This window comes from Stegostoma tigrinum, chromosome 30 (assembly GCF_030684315.1).
Source record: "Stegostoma tigrinum isolate sSteTig4 chromosome 30, sSteTig4.hap1, whole genome shotgun sequence".
Taxonomy (NCBI): domain Eukaryota; kingdom Metazoa; phylum Chordata; class Chondrichthyes; order Orectolobiformes; family Stegostomatidae; genus Stegostoma; species Stegostoma tigrinum.
In genome coordinates, this window is record NC_081383.1 from 26683379 (window position 1) to 26700002 (window position 16624).

At 38.4% G+C, this 16624-nt stretch overlaps 1 protein-coding gene across 6 annotated transcripts in view; it reads right to left on the minus strand.

Moving 5' to 3' along the window:
* Window positions 1-305: 305 nt before the first annotated feature.
* sppl2 (signal peptide peptidase-like 2) overlaps window positions 306-16624 on the minus strand; it is a 46441-nt gene continuing 30122 nt past the window's right edge. For 2 of the 6 annotated variants that reach the window (XM_048559619.2, XM_048559621.2), the window contains exons 10-16: window positions 14766-14840; window positions 13074-13136; window positions 11146-11245; window positions 10611-10688; window positions 9164-9324; window positions 7429-7488; window positions 306-3711 (exon numbers count right to left, since the gene is read on the minus strand). In XM_048559619.2, the coding sequence (XP_048415576.2) occupies window positions 3514-3711; window positions 7429-7488; window positions 9164-9324; window positions 10611-10688; window positions 11146-11245; window positions 13074-13136; window positions 14766-14840 (735 nt within the window). In that variant the 3' untranslated portion in view covers window positions 306-3513. Of the gene's footprint in view, window positions 3712-6160; window positions 6266-7428; window positions 7489-9100; window positions 9325-10610; window positions 10689-11145; window positions 11246-13073; window positions 13137-14765; window positions 14841-16624 lie in introns of those variants that run through there. The other 4 variants (XM_059638586.1, XR_007250314.2, XM_048559620.2 and 1 more) reach the window with 4 other exon arrangements.

Sequence of the window (16624 nt, forward strand, 5' to 3'; positions counted from 1 at the left end):
AGTCTATATTGCAGGGAGTCATCAACAGTATCAATGCATTTAAGATAAGGCTGTATAAAACTTTGAGAGAAAAGGGAATAGCGTTGCGCTGATAGATAAGGAAAGGCAGGAGGAGTCTCAAGCAAAGCATATACATCATTATGAACTGGTTGGACCAAATGGTTTGCTACTGAGCTGAATATCCTGTGCAATTCTACACTAGGTACCATCTGTTACTGCACATCCACTAGCTTTATATCAGTGGAACAGAAAAGAAGATTTGCAGTCAGCAACTAAAGCTAAAACTTCCACATGGGTTAAGACTGTTCATTATACAGCAAACTTTTTATTAACTGGCACCTATGGGACCAGTGTACCTGTTGATCAAATATTCCAGATAATGAAAGAGATACGCAAATCACAGTAAACTCTGACTATCCGAAGCATTAACAACCTTCAAAAATACTATGTAAAACATACCTTGTAAAATCAATGTAAAAACATACAGTAAATAATAGAAACATTATGTGGGGATATACACATCATTGTTATCCTTTATTTACAACATAAATATTGTGGTATCTGAGGTACTCAATCTTTGCAGGTTTACCATGAGTGTCAGTTGATAAAGTGCTGGGTAAAACAAAGTTTGCTGTAATTCCCAATTGCCTATTTGAGTGATGACAAAGACTGAAAATAAAACTTGACTTAGATAGTTTAAGTTGGGAAAAAGCCCATTAAATTCACTTCGGTCAGAATCCAAATATTGTGAAATCTCATCCAACTACCTTGGATATGCTGTCTGCTAATAAAAGGTACATTTCAGAAGCACAATTAAACATGCTTGTTCTTTTTAGAAGGTGCTTTTTTTTAACAACTCAAAGTTCCAAGCATCCTTTTAAAAGTTTCTACTGGTGATCCAACAATAGCTGTACGTTCTTTATAATGGGGAAACTTGGGTAGTCATAGGGCGTTCAGAATTTAAGAGATGCCAGTGTTCAATTAAGACTGATACCAGCAGAGGTGCAAGTTCAACATAGAGGAGCTCTCTGATTTACAACATCTGAATTATGAACATTCATACATTACAAAGATGACGCCATCAGGGGTGTAATTTTAAAGATCCAACATATGAGCATTTCCTCCACTTACAAATGCCTATTTTATATTGTCCTGCAGGTACCCCCACTTGCATGCAAATCGACTTGCGAGTGGACTCAAGAACACCTGTATGCTCAATTGCTTAACGCAAGACAAGATCAGACAGGGCTCCCACTCAAACAATATCCAGGCTGTCCCTGAAGGAAAGTGTGTATTCAAAGCACAAGGTCAAATTTTGCCCTGATATCGCCAGTCAACTGGCACCAGTCACAGTGCAGCATACATTTGAATAGCCACCTGAAAGGGGTTACCAAACGGGGAATCCATAATTTTGTGGCAGTTAGCATTTTCAGGTAAAACAGAAAAATATTTGGGAGGGAGTTGAAGTTGAAAATGTATCACTGTAATACTTTCACTAAAACAGGGCAATAAATTAATTTCAGTGTATTGGCGTTAAACTTAGATTGAGCCATTCATTTGCAATACAAGTTCTTGCTTTTGTTGAAGATCAGATTGTTTATAAAAATCAAATAAAGACTTTTTACAAAATTGAAGAAATGTTAGCTGCTTCAAAAACTGTGTTCATAGGAAAGATACTTACATGCAGAATTTGAAAATACTAATGATCATAACACTTCAAAGGAATCCATGTAATTTTTTATTTGGGGTAGGATTTTCAGAGTTTGTGCTCGAGGCCAATCAGTCGTTCAGCACTTACTCCAACTGTGCAGTAAGTTGGCCACCACAAGGTGTACAATTCTGTAAACAAGGATGTTGTGACAAGGTTTACAATTCTGGCTTAATTTATTAAAATTAAGCGCAAGGTGCTCCATGTCAGATTGCTGAGAAGAATCAGTCTTTTTAAGCATTGCGCCAAAACTGTTACCCATTTGTGCTTTTATAGCATGTGAGGCTGGCATTAAGAAGAGATTAACAGACACATTTGCTGAGCTATCAAGGTGTGTAAGCACAAAGGCAGTTTCTGTTTCTTACAGAGGCAATGTCAGTTTCTTAACCAACATATGAAACAACGTAAATATTGCAACCTGAGTGTTGAATTAATTTAATAAACATGGGTCATAGTGATTCATTTCAACTGTTCCTACAATTGCTGAAACTCGGATTAGCATCAATGCCTCCAGGTTGGATGTCAGACACAGTCACAAATGAATTCAGGAGCCAGTCAGCTTACATGAATAGCACATGATCCATAGTGAAACCAATTGTGTGGATTCAATTTCTGTTCTCGCTGTGGTGGATTTGGGACTTGCATTCTCACTCTACCCTGAGAGTGCAAGGAAATTGGAAAGACAAATCGCCGAAGATGAAGCATTAGTCAATAACACGCCAAAGACTTGTCTTTAGGCAGAACACAAATGAATGAATGACCTCAAGAAATGTGCATTCAAATAAGAAACATAAGGAAGGCTAGCAACTGCAAGATAATTGCCCAGTGTAGTCACATTTTGGGAAAGGAAGGAAATGGTCAAGATTTTAAATAAATGTTTGTTAACTGGTCATGTAGTAATTGTAACTTAGTCGACCAAGTTCTAAACTTTGTTTTGCTCTACCTCAATGCTATTTATGCATTCTGGGCTCAATGTGATGGACCAAACAGCTTTCTGGACCCATGTCTGTGCCATAAGCGCAATTTTTAGATATATGGCTTCTGTCATGAGAAACCCAAAACACTGACATATCCTTTGTGTAGATGATATCTAAAAGATTACATTACCAATTACCGAATTCTGAACATTTAATCCGTCAATTAATGATGCAGTGATGGCGACAGGGATCTCCTCACTGAGATGTCAATTAAAAACGTACAACATGTCAGATATTATTTGTGAAATCTTGCTCAACACTTTAAGGGCTCCTCAGAGTTAAGCATTCTGTCATTTATAACAAAGGATAAAGTCAGTTAGTATGTCAATATTTGTGCAATGACTCTCAAACCTGCGTATCACTAATTGAACCAACAATACCCAGAAGTTCTTGGAATGAGATATGTTTCAAATTCTTTCCAACAAATCATCCTAAAGTGAAAATGTTCATTTCATGACACAGACTGATAGTTTGACATTAAGGGAAGTTTGAGGGAGTTTATTCTATAGCTGGCACTTATGACAAGAAAGTGCAAATAGTTTGAGAAATGAGAAAGGCCGGTCACACTACAGTTGGCCATTGTAGTTTGGGTTTAAATTAGAGTTGGGATACTTCACCCTGCTGGTGTGGGATGGAGAACAGTTTGGGGAAGGAGGTCACCGCAAACTTGCCCTGGAGAGTTTGGGAGTTGTTCAGTAAGTTAAAAAATATTCTCAACTGGCATCCCACTGTGTGATTCAATTAACACATGCAATAAAGAGCTATTCAGTTTTATATAAACCCACCGATGAGCATATTTAGAAATTGTACACAAGTAAATAATCAGCATTACGACTGGCTGGTCCTGTCTTTTGGCAGAAAGTTCTCACTGGATTTAGCTTCATTTTCATTGGTTGATCCTGTGAATTCTGCTGGTCGACTGGTCAGGGTTTCCTTCTCATGATGGGGAGTCGTCAGTGTGGACTTGTCACAAGGCTCTGCGCAGCTGTCAGAAGCCAAAGATATCTGCTGTGAGGGCAGTTCTTCCTGCAACATTCAAACAAATCAAAATAATGGTCAGTGTGATACCATTGTAAGTGAACTAACTGTACTCAGATGCACAAGTATGTATGACTCTACACAATGCAGGCATTACAGCCACTGCAAACCAGAAATGTGTAGAATAAATTTAACCTCTTCAATTGCTCAGGGACTAAATACATTCTATCTTATAGTTTTAAGTTACACAGGCTAGAAGGTATTAGGTACCAGGCCTCAATCTATGCCAAACTGGCTGAGGTATTCTAGGTCAGTAGTTTAATGGGGCAGTACAACTGGCTCATGCAATGACAACAGTGATCACAGTTCAGTAATAAATGTACTTCATCAGTGCTACTTCTAAGATACAAATTTCCACTTCTGTACTATTGTCTGGCATTTTTCTGCCACATCTGCTTGAAGGTCATCCAAAATTTATCTGCCAGTGTACTAATTTGCGCCACTTTCACTGTGCCCACTGACCTACAATACCTCCAGGTCAAACAAATTATGCGTGGAAACCGAGAGCTGCAGCTTCACAGTTGGTAATGGCGGATTCCCCAACAACATGCAAGGAAGTTGGACAGACTTTGACAGCATTGGTCCTGTATTTCCTTTGATTGTCACTCAACTCTCCTGCATCTTGATGCAGTGAATCTTCAGTGGGTGTCACTGTTAGGCATGGCTGAACAAAATACGGCTGTCTACATATGTCTTAAGCATTCAATTTTTTAGATCAAGGTGCATAATTGAGTAAATTTCACATTTCTTTGCAGAGTCCCTCTGATTTTTGGCTCCGTTATGGGGGATGGGGGGTACCTTAAGGTAGGTTTAACGATTCGACTGGTTTGCTTGTGATCATGTTGGATTCAATAGCATTTTAGGCATTCTGCATACACAACATTGTTGCAATAAGACATAATCAAAACCTTGGATGGTACAATGACTCAGTGATTAGCACTGCTGCCTCAGCAGGGACCCAGGTTTGACTCCACCCTTGGGTGACTTTTGGGTTTGCACATTCTCTCCATGTCTGCATGCGTTTCTGCTGGGTGCTCATGTTTCTTAGCACAGTCCAAAGATGTGTTGGTTGGGTGGGCTGGCTGTGTTAAATTGCCCATCTGGTGATGAGGAGGCTGGGTAGATCAGCCATGGAAAATGCAGCATTGCAGGGATGGAATGGGGTGGTGGGTTTGGGTGGGGTGCTCTTCAGGGGTTTGGTGTGGTCTCAATGGGCCAAATGGTCTGCTTCCACACTAGGGATTCTAGAATTCTAAAATTGCTCAGATTATGTATTCTTGTGCCAGCTACCCACATTTACACTACATACACCAATTCCATTAATATGGGCAGACCGTTTCTACAACACTGCCAATGGTAAAGAAGCAGTTTGCACAATGCATGCGGGGATAATGGTGGTGGGAGGGGAGGGCATGGCAGGACAGTAGGATGGAAGAGGAGTTGTATGTTATAAAAATGAGTGAAATAGGAGTGAGTGGAACACATGATAAAGAATTCTGAGAACAAATGCAAACAGAATGCTAAAAGTAGTAGAAAAGAGGAACGTCAGTTGTTAATGGCAGAAGATAGATCAACCATATTGAAAGAAAAGAAGAGATAGGTAGTGAGAGGTGGTGAGGGGTGTTCAGAACAGAAGGATACTCAAAACAGAGGGCAGAGTTCATGGTTTGAACTTAATGTTGAGTCCTTAAAGCTGTAAAGCAACTAAGTATAAATGAGGTGTTGTTCCGCCCGGGGCTTCACTGGAACATTGTAGCAGGCCTCGGGCTGAAATGTTAGCATGAAACTGACATGATGTATTGAAATAGCAAGCACCTGGAGTGGCAAGGAATGATTTGGGGTAGTCAGCATGGTTCTGTGCGAGAGAAATTGAGTCTCACAAATTTGACTGATGAGGGCACAGTAGTAAACACTGTTTATTTGAACTTTTTTAAAGCCTTTGTCAAGACTCCACAGGTAGATTAATTCGTAAAGTTAGATCACATGAGATTCAGGGTGAGCTTGCCAAATGGATCCAAAATTGGCTTAAGGGTAGGAGACAGAACGAGGTGTGGAGGCCTGTTACCAGCAGTGTTCCAAAGGGATCAGAGCTGAGTCCACTTTTGTTTTATATAAATAATTTAGTTGAGAACATAGAAGGCATGGTTCATAAGTTTGCGTATGGCACCAAAAACTGGTGGTAAAGTGCACAGAGAAGAAGGATATCTAAAATTATAAAGAGATCTTGATCAACTGGGTCGATGGGTTGAGAAGTGGCAGATGGAGTTTAATTTGGATATTGCATTTTGGTAAAACAAACAAAGGCAGGGCTTATTCAATTAATGGTAGGGGCTGGGGTAGTGCTGTAGAACAGATACCAAGGGGTTCATGTACATAATTCTTTGAAGCTTGCATCACATATACACAGGGTAGTTTAGAAGACATTTAGCACACTTGCCTTCATTGCTCAGGCCTTTGAGTATAGGAGTTAGGACATTATGTTGAGGTTGTACAGGATGTTGGTGAGACCTCTTCTAGAGTATTGTGTGCAGCTCCAGGTGCCCTGTATGGGAAGAATATTTTTAAGCTGGAGAGGGTTCAGACAAGATTTACCAGGATGTTGCCAGGAATGGAAAGTTTCAGTCATATAAACAGGCTGGGGCTTTTTTCATTGAAGTGCAGAAGTTGAGGGGTGACCATATAGAGGTTTATAACATCACGAGGGGCACAGATAAGGTGAACGGCAGGTATCTTTTCCCTAGGCTTGGGGATTTCAAGACGGTGGGGGGGGCATATTTTTAAGGCAAGAGGAGAAAGATTTCTCACCCGAGAGGCAACTCTTTTTTTTCCCCACAGAGAGTGGGTCACGTACGGAATGAACTTCCAGCGGAAGTGGTGGATGTGGATATTGTTATGTTTAAAAGACATTGGGATAAGTACATGAATAAAAATGTTTGGAAGGATATGGGCCAAGTGCAGGCAGATGGGACTAGTTTAGTTTGGGATTATGATCGGCATGGACTAGTTGGAACGATGGGTCTGTTTCCATGCTGTATAGCTCAATGTATGGGTTTTTTCTTGAGGATAGGGAGCAGGTAGCCTGCAAAGCTGTTGGTGTGACATTGGCCACCTTAATTTCTCTGTTCCCCTCATACACATTGACCTGTCTTCTTCAGAACTTGTTGCACTCTGTCCTTTCAGGTCTAACCCGGACTTTACTGACAACATTGGTGCCACTGCCATCTGGTGTGGCACCTCTCCCATGTAGAGGCTGGAAGTCAATTCTCAGGCACTTCTTCAATCACCTCCTGGATCATCAATCCATTACTGAACATCAGGTGGTCGTTTCTGGGATTATCTCTGGTACACCTTTACCATCTGTTCCACTCACTTCTCCTCCTCCAAATTTTACAACATAAAAATCTTCGCTTTTCCCACCCCATTCATTCCAAAATTGATCTGACGCACTGAATATTTTCTCTCCACAGATACTGCCAAACCTGCTCAGTTTCCCTAGCACTTACTATCTTTATTGCAGATTTCCAGCATCCAGGGTTCTTGGTTTTTACTTTATATTAGCCAACACCAATTTATGGAATACTAACAGAAGCAATATTTCATACATCGTTTCAACTCAAAGTATATTCCAGCAATACATTAACTTCATACAATCTTCGGTGAATTGTTGAAAATTCTTTTAGGCAAAGTGACTTCCAACAGACTTACCAGTTTGGATGTAGATGGAGGCAGTGAAGCAACACACAAGGCAACATCTTGTGAACTGGTCTGAAATTTCGTTTAAAAGAAGAGATAATAATTTTTACATTACATGCATTTTCAAAAAAACTTCTCTTTCCTTCTCACCAAATATCATAAAGTACCTATACAGTAATGGAGCCTGAGACGAACAGCAGGCAGGGTCCCCCTGCCAGGTTACTACAGTCTTTGAAACTGCACAAAGCCAGAGACTATCATCAAAATTCCCTGTCTCCCAATTTATAGCCCTCTTAATTTTCAAATCAAAAAACATTTACAATTCTATTGACCTACTGTCCTTTCTGAAAAAAACAGCATAATCTCCAGGGACTGTTTTGGGTCTCCAATTTAAAAGTGCACAAGTATCGCTTACAATAAATGGACAATTAAGATAGCTTTTAAAGTTCAGCTGGCCCACAGGCTGTAAACAAACAGGATCCATATTCAGTGAAATGAGTGGACATCTGGTGGCTGTACTCAAGGACAGAAATTTGGAAATGGGACATGCTAAAAGCTTTTGAATACAAATTATAAATCACTTGAAAGTGAACAATGAAACCTCAGGCACAGAGAGTAGTTTTTTTCTGATAAACAAACATGTATCACATAGAAAAACATTCATCATTTTTAAGAATCATTAAGCCAAACAAGTTAGAAGTCCACAATCATCTATGAAGTTCCTGCTTGAACAATATGGAATGCATACAAATTCCCTTCTAGGATACATTCAACATAGGTAGCCCAATATTTTTAAATGTAGATTGGCAGATTTAAACTTTGAAGGGTTCCCAAATATGCATAGGTAGTAATCCAACCAGTTAATACTATGCAACTGTCCAAATCCACATTCTATTGCTTGATACTAGCGATGAACACCAGTATGACTTTAGCTTTGTGGAACAGCTGGAGTGAGAGGAACGTGAATGCCTAGGGAAAGATTCTGGTCATAAAACAAGCTCAGTGCTTGAGCAAGACATCAGAAATCCACCCAAGGCTATCATGCGAACTTGAAAGGTGTGACATTTTACACCCAGTTTAGATTTGTATTTTGAAGAAAGCAAACAGATAAAAATTAATGTGACATTTATAAAGTAAAGCAAGCATTAAACTACAATAAGTGTCTGCTCAACCAATAACCATCTAATGTTAATAATGGAAAAGCTCACTGGTATTGTGAACTACGTTTTTTTAGAGATTAGAGATTGGGACACCAGGACATTTTACAATCTAGTGCTATATTTTATTTATGAGCTTATTAGGGTTGTATAAAGGGTTATTTTTGATCTGCATCTGATCCACATTATACTTTACTGGGAAGGACTTGATGCTAACAGTGGGAGACAAAAGTAAAACAAATTACCACTCCCAACACTCAGATTTTTTGGGTCAACTGGCCTAAAATGAACAACGCCGTAGCAAATTATCAAAACCCAGTTTCTAATAAATATCTCAGTCTTTCCTACTTCAAAGTGTCAATCAGATACTGAACTAGACTGACACCTTAACATGTAATGCTTAATCATAAATAGAATGTTTTAGGGTTACATCAAAGTTTCAGGAGATCCCAATACAACATGGTTAAACCTGATCATACCAGTCTCAAGATCGACCAGTATGTTGGAAGAACTGCAAATTTACTTAACTTTATTGTTATTATTTTGAAAAATAAACATCTTCTATGCACTCATATCAAACTGGTATTCACCGCAAATCCACTTCCATTCCAGAACATTGTCACCTCCTTGCGCCAGCAAGCCACACAGATGCTGGTGATCAGAGTGCAGGGGACCAGGTAAAGGAGTGCTGGTTGGCCTGTCTGCATCAGTGCCAGGGCAAGAAAGGTAATGAGAAGTCCAATGCCATAAGCTGTGGAGGAGAAAAAAACTTCAATTTACAACAATTATTTGCATAAACATGAAAGGTGGTGTGGAAACTTGAAAATCTCTCATTGTCCAGTACTCTTTTAAGTGAATGCATTTAATATTTTATTACACTCAACTAGAGTCTGCCTCATTTTCTTTCAGGACTTTATATACATTTCTGTGAATATTAACAAATTCGGCTCCTAGCTCTAAACTTCCTTTGGATGCTCCCATTCTACTGTTTACCTTTCCATTTTGGAAGCAAAACAGATTCATCAAGTCGATCTTCTCGAAGTTTTACTACAAGACATATGGGCAGAAGTAAGCCATTCAGCCCACTGAGTCTGCTGTACCACTCAATAAGTTCATGAATGATCTAATAATTCTCAAGCTTTTCAGGCTCTACAACTTAAAAGCCATTATTATAGGCAATTAAATCCATTAACCACCTCTTACACAAGTAATTAATAGGTACAAGGTCTTAATTACCTTTTACATGTCCCCTTCCTGAGGTTTGATCAGATATAAACGGTCTTCTCAAACTCTGACAGTTTTGACAGAGTTTGTACTTGAAACATTAACCTACCATGTGTCTTTCTAGTGCTAATGGTTATGCCATTAATTTCAGCATTTTACGCTTTCTTGTGTTTGTTTTCCCTCTACTGGTTAGTATAGTCATTGAGATCAAATTATTGATATTTTTTACATGTATTCCACATACTCAACACTAAAGGAACAGGTTACAATTTTCTACCTAATTATTTATTCTGTTAATCAAGATTAAAATACTTCTCTACATTACATATGGTGTGTGTATTAAATCTGTTTCAAAATCCTTGTTATTCAATTGGATTTTACATTTTATTGTATCGCACAACTGTCCAACTCCAACTGTTACATCTGAAGCTAAACAGTCCAGCTGATTGAATCTTCTATGATGCAAAATTAGCCAATTCCAGCCGAAGGTACAATCATTATGAATTGACAGTAACAGTGCACCTACTTATAGAATCATTGAATCCTGCAGCAGAGGCAGCTATTCAGCTCATCATACCTGTGTCACTTCTTTGAAACATTAACCAAAAATAGTCTCTCATTCCCTTTCCAGCCAATTCTTTGTATTCCCTGCAACCAATACTTTTTATCTTAAAGGTGTGTAGTAGATATACAAAATACACACACACACACACACACACATATATATATACATACATAATATATAGATAAAAATATACGCTGAAGTTCCTGCACAAAGGATCTTGGTGCAACAAAGAAAATGTCGGCACTTACCAATTGTGCAAGCCACAAAATAAATTCGTGAGGTCTGTGCCTGAATGTCAAACCTGTGACAATAGGCCACCAACATTCCTGAAAGGAAGACCAAAAAAGGAAGCTGTTACTTACATTTTTGGATAGCAGGAGAAAACGAAATTGCAATTTACAATGATCTAAGAGAATTTCAGGAATGAAGGCCCTACAGAATGGTCTTATCCTCAACTACTTGGAAAACAATGTGTTGTTCAATTCAGTACAGACTGATAAGCATATACAAATGTGGGGGCTGCTCAGTGTTGGCCTCCCACTGAAGCCAGCATCTTTTTGCTATTTAAGACCAAAGTCCTACAAAAATGTATGTTGATTCTGCATGCAGCCAGGAAAATACATAATGGTCAGTAGCTCTAATGCAAGGGTAAACTACCTTGCAACAAATTCAAAATTCTTAAATAATTCAGCAGTTTCTTGTATTTGATTAACCAAATATTTGAATACATCTAGTTTTAGGGTAAAGACCTAAAGCAGGTGTATATCCTGAAAATTTGTTTACCTGGTATTAAGACATCACCAAAGCCAAGGAGGGAGAATGGCCTGTCACAGAGTGCCAAAGGTGATGAATTCAAGCGGGGAACTTTTAGCACCATCGGAAGCTAAGAACAAAAGAAAAATCTCACCAGGAATGAAACTGGTTTAATTTGATTATACCAGAGAGAAGAGTTTGATATACTTTGAATCTGTTTTCCACATAACCAGACTCTAACAGTTGACTGTACTTTAAGGTGTCAAGTTCATTTATTTCATTACAGTAGTGAAACATGATAATACAATTATACCTATTAGTACCTGACTCGGACAGATTTAGAATGAATCTAAATGGTTATAGAAGAATACTGCTAAACGTCAATATCCCAATGATGAACATAATGAGCTTTGCAGCTTGCCATTCCAACAAAGCATCAACAAACCTATCAAAAAATCTACTCTACAGCAAATACTCTTGAGAAATAGATAATTGGTTGGTAAGCATTAAATAAGCAACACAAGATCCTAATAGACTCATAACTAATAAATGGTAAAAATCTTTTGAAATTAGCTAGTTTACTCCATCTGAACACAGAAATTCAAGGCAAAATATGCTTAGCCACCAGCACATCAATTGCTGAGCCACTCAGACCAGGAAGGTCTCGTTTGATCAATGCCTCTGCAGTTACCTTCTTTTTCCAGATCTGCTGTTCATGTCAGCCTTTTGGAGGTATGCCACACGACCATAGTTGTGTAATGTAGAGAAATATTTCAGCATTTTATGCATTCTTGGGTTTGTTTTCCCTCTCTTGGTTAGTATAGTCATTGAGGTCAAGTTATTGATATTTCTGAACGTGTCCATATGGAGGGTGAATAAGAATAGAACTAAATGGAGTTTTGATAACTGGTGCAATCAGGCCATTTTGCCAATGTTCATTTCCAGGTTTACAAATAAATAATGATGACATAGGTGGGTAACTAGAAGGTACCAACCACAAAACCAAACTCAAATGAGGAGTCAGAAGATGGGGACTGAGGTAAAACTGTAGGGAAAATTCAAGATTCAAAAGATTCAAAGATAGAAGTACCAGAACTTCCTGAGATGAAACTGTTAACTCTTCCTGCTTCAGTCTCTGTCTATATCCCCATGCTGAATTCTGGGAATGAGATCTCATTGTTGTATTAGAAGCAGGTGCCCAACAACACTGGAAAAATCTGGTTCGCATCCTTCCATTAACAGGAAAATAAAAAGGCCTCACTGACTGAATGCGCCTGAAATCTATTCCAATCAAATCTTTCCTGGTTGGATCTCACATTCAAGGGGAATGGCACCTGGATCTGTCAAGAAGACTGATTAGGCTATTTATCGTACTTGTCAGGAATTCTAGAATACCCCAGGAATGCCTTCAAAATCTGTTTGGGACATGGCAAGAGAAGAGCCGAGCCAATGGAATTGCTGTTCACTGAAGTTGAAAACTCAGTTCCGCTTCAGGCTTCAGAGCCCTGCTCAAACAGGAGCGTATTTTCTAAACCATATTGAGTGCTATATGGGTTTAATAACTGAGTCATAGAAAAAAATCAAGGCAGCAAAATACAAGAGTCAAGTGGTTAAAAAAGATCAAGCAGGAAAATCCCAAATGCATATCTCCTGCCATCACAAAACTTTGAAAACTTACACTTGCATAACATTCCAAAGATACTGCAAAATAGTTGCAAGGAATAAAGAAAACAGACATACATCAGGAAGGAAAACGGGGAATTGCAAGAGTTATGGAGAAATGGGTCAAGCAGTTAACTGTAAATAGGCATGACAGAGCAGCTTATAGGACAACCAAAAGGAAGAGAGAGTGGAATGGAATAAAAAAATTCAAGTATTTTAATAATTTGTTGATAGAAACACTGCATAGGGCACTGCTAGTTTTAATAAGTAACATGACAGCATGCTTTCAGCTGTACCTTCTCTTGAGTGGAGAAATCAGAAGGACCAGCAGCAACCTCCATCATGATACTCTCCCCGCTCTGAAACACACAAACTCATCACTCTTAGGAAACATGGCTTCACTTCAAAAAATATTTCAGTACCCTTTAGAACTCTTGGAAAACAACTTGGTGAAGAAATCACAGAGGGCGGCAATAATATTCTCCACTCCACTCCCAACAGTCCACAACCACCCACTGCACCCAAAATTATCTTTTTCATGACTTAACATTAAGCTGCTTCTTTTATACATTTTTTTCCAAATCATCATCTTTAAATTTGAAGCAATACAAAATTCGTTATAAGAGCAGGATGCTTTTAACTGGTGTCTTCGCATTCAAACATATCCCACAAGTTGAAAGAGTTAGGGCAAAAGGTGCTGGCGTTCTGCCAAATGATGTTTCTTCATATTTGTTAGTTAATGAATTAAAAGGAGCTCATGAGGAATTGAGAGTCACATGTAAAAACAGATGAAAGCTACTCAGCTCTTTCTTTTAATGAAAATTGAAGATACGGCTTGGTTGCCAAATAAGAAAGGGCAAATTGCTGCAAACATAATTGGGAATAATCACATTTTCATTTTGGACCAAAAAGAAGGATAGATTGGGGTACTTTCTAGATGGTGTGACATTAAATACAGTGCATGTCCAAACAGACTTGGTGGTTCAGGTGCATTGATGTTTAAAATGTCACAAACAGGTCCAAACTATAATAAAACAAAACATAATGGAATTCTGGCCTTTGTATCTAAGGGACTAGTGAACAAAGATACAGAGGTTTGCTGCAGGCATACAAAACCCTGCTTGGACTCCAGTTAGAGCATTATGAGTAGATGGAAATGGATATATTGGCCTTTTTTTGAAGTACAACATTGGTTTATAAGAATGACAACTGGATTTCTGGGTGAAGTTGAGGAGAGATTAAGCTTGTTTCATCTAGAATTTAGAAAGTTAAAGGTGACCTGATCCAAGTCTTCAAGATATTAATAGTTAAAAGACAGGTAGATAGGTATAAACTATTTCCACTGGTTCAGGATTCTAGAAGTAGAAAGCAAGGTCTGAGAATTAGGGCCAGATCATTCAGGAGAGATGTTGTGAAGCACTTCTACACACAAAGGGTGGTAAATGTTTGTAACTCTCTTCCACAAACAGCAGTAGATTTTAGATTGGTTGTTAATTTAAATTTGAGATAAATTTTAAATGAAGGCTTTAAGAGATATGAGACAAAGGTTGGTAAATGGAGTTAGGGTACAGATGAGCCACAACTCATTGAATGGTGAAACAGGCTCGACGGGCTGAATGGCCTACTCCGGTTCCAATAACACTTTTTGGCTTTGTTGCCCATTTTAATTGGGCAAATAATTTCATACAGGATGCCTACAGCCAGCAGAAATGTTTTTCACTATTTACCTAGGCTGGATTAGATCCCAAAAGTCAGAGATAGAGGCCAGTGTTTAATCCACTGAACCAATCATGTTGGAACTGGTGACTGCCAAAATTTGATTGCTGAACACCATTAGCTTATAGTGACCTACATACTTTCAATCAGTATAGATTTGTATGTAGAATCAAAGGCAAAGTCTCAGTTAATCTCAAAAACAAACTGCAAAGTAATTTATCTTTGCTACTGAAATATTAAAGATTCTGCAGGCAACACATTTTTCAGTTTACCTGTGTAAGGAACGGTGTAATGGAGACAAAAAATATATCGTAGACAAAGAGAACTGTCAGCAGTAATGTGCAAGCCTGGATAAAACAAGAGAGAACCACTAAAGTCCAGAAACAGTTGATCCTAAAGATCAATGCAAACACCATTAAAGTCTGAAAAATCTATAATTAACATTAAATATAAACACCAGCAGAATCTATAAATGGTTAATATTGAAACCAACCAAAACATTAATGGGTCTAATCAGTAACCTGCTTCATTGTCAGTCCAGCCTATCAGTATGGATCAAGCTGCTTTCAACAAATTCAAAGAAACATGAATAGCTTTGTGATGAAATAAGTGACTGTGGGTTGCAGAATTTTAATTAGAGGATAATCTTATCCTTCCTTTACTAATTACATTTCAGGTCTCTGTTCCTTGCCAGGCCACAGCTTCCCAGACTGAATTTTTAAGCACTACTGTCGTTACTATACATTTCTTTACATATGTGACAACAGATTGATTTAAAGTAAGTGCACACATGCCAGAGTTAAGGTATGCCAACTATCAACATTGGGTATGGCAAAGTGCGCAAGCATCAACAATGGTATTAGATACACGGGAACTCTAACCTTCAATGTTAACAGGTCTGCACTAGCCAGAATTCATAGTTAGCGCCACCTAGTAGGGTAAGTGAAAATTACTGCAACATGTAACAGGCTTTTAATAGACTTAAACTGATTGAACTTCTGATGAGAGATCTGCCTGAAATATCATCTCTCTCTCTCAATGGATTCTGATTGACCTGCTGATTGTTACCTGCATTTTCTGTTTTTATTACTGAAGTAAATGCTCCAGATCCTGATCACACTTTATTTGCAGGATATTTAGATCGATTTCTGAAAATCTGATAGCAAATATGGAATCACAACAGTTAACATGCAGGTATAGCAAGCAATTACAAAAGCAAATGTTAACAGGATATCATGACTCAGACAGAGTGCAACAGAGGTTCATTCGAGGCTCACAGGGCTGATTTCTGGGATGAGGGGATTGTCTGAGATTAGGTTGATTGATTGATCACATACTTGCTAGAGTTTATAGAATAAAATGGAATCAAATAGGTAATTTATTGTCACTTGTATTTTTACAAAAATGCAGTTAAAAGTGTTTAAGTCACCGTATTCCAGCACCTATATTAATAGCAGAAATCATATATAAAATAAAACTAAGACAAAGTCCATCTTTGTTCATTTCCTGGCTCAAGGTTGAAGCAAAAAACAGGAACCACATTCTCCACTGCTGCAGAAATCAACATCGAAGCAGCTGGAATCCCAGGCCAGAAGACATCTAAAACAAGAGGTGATCTCATTGAACACAAAGTTCTTAATGAGCTCAACAGAATGGATGCTAGGAGAATACCCTGGTTGGGCCATCCAGATAGTAGGAGGCACAGTCTCAGACTAAATTGTCAGACATTTAGGATTGATGTGGAGAAAGTTTATTCTCTGAAAAGGTTGCAAACACTTCGAATTCTCCAAAGAGAGATGGAGATGTTCTATCAATGAGAATATATCAAGGGAAAAAACTATTTATGCAAAGAAACCAAGGATTTGGGACTTTTTCTTAAAATTTATGGCAAGTAGGTGTTACTGATTAAGCCATAATTTATTGCTCATCCTTTATTGCCCTGGAAAAGTCGGTAGTAAGCTACATTCTAGAACCGCTGCAGCCCATATGATGCAAGAACAGTGTTATTACAAAAGAAGTGCCAGTCTTCAAATCAGCAAATGAAGCAAGCAGCAATCTACTTCCAAGTCAGGATGGTCAGTAGCTTGGAGGGGAACTTACAGGCCAGAGTGATCCTATGTTTGCTGCTCTT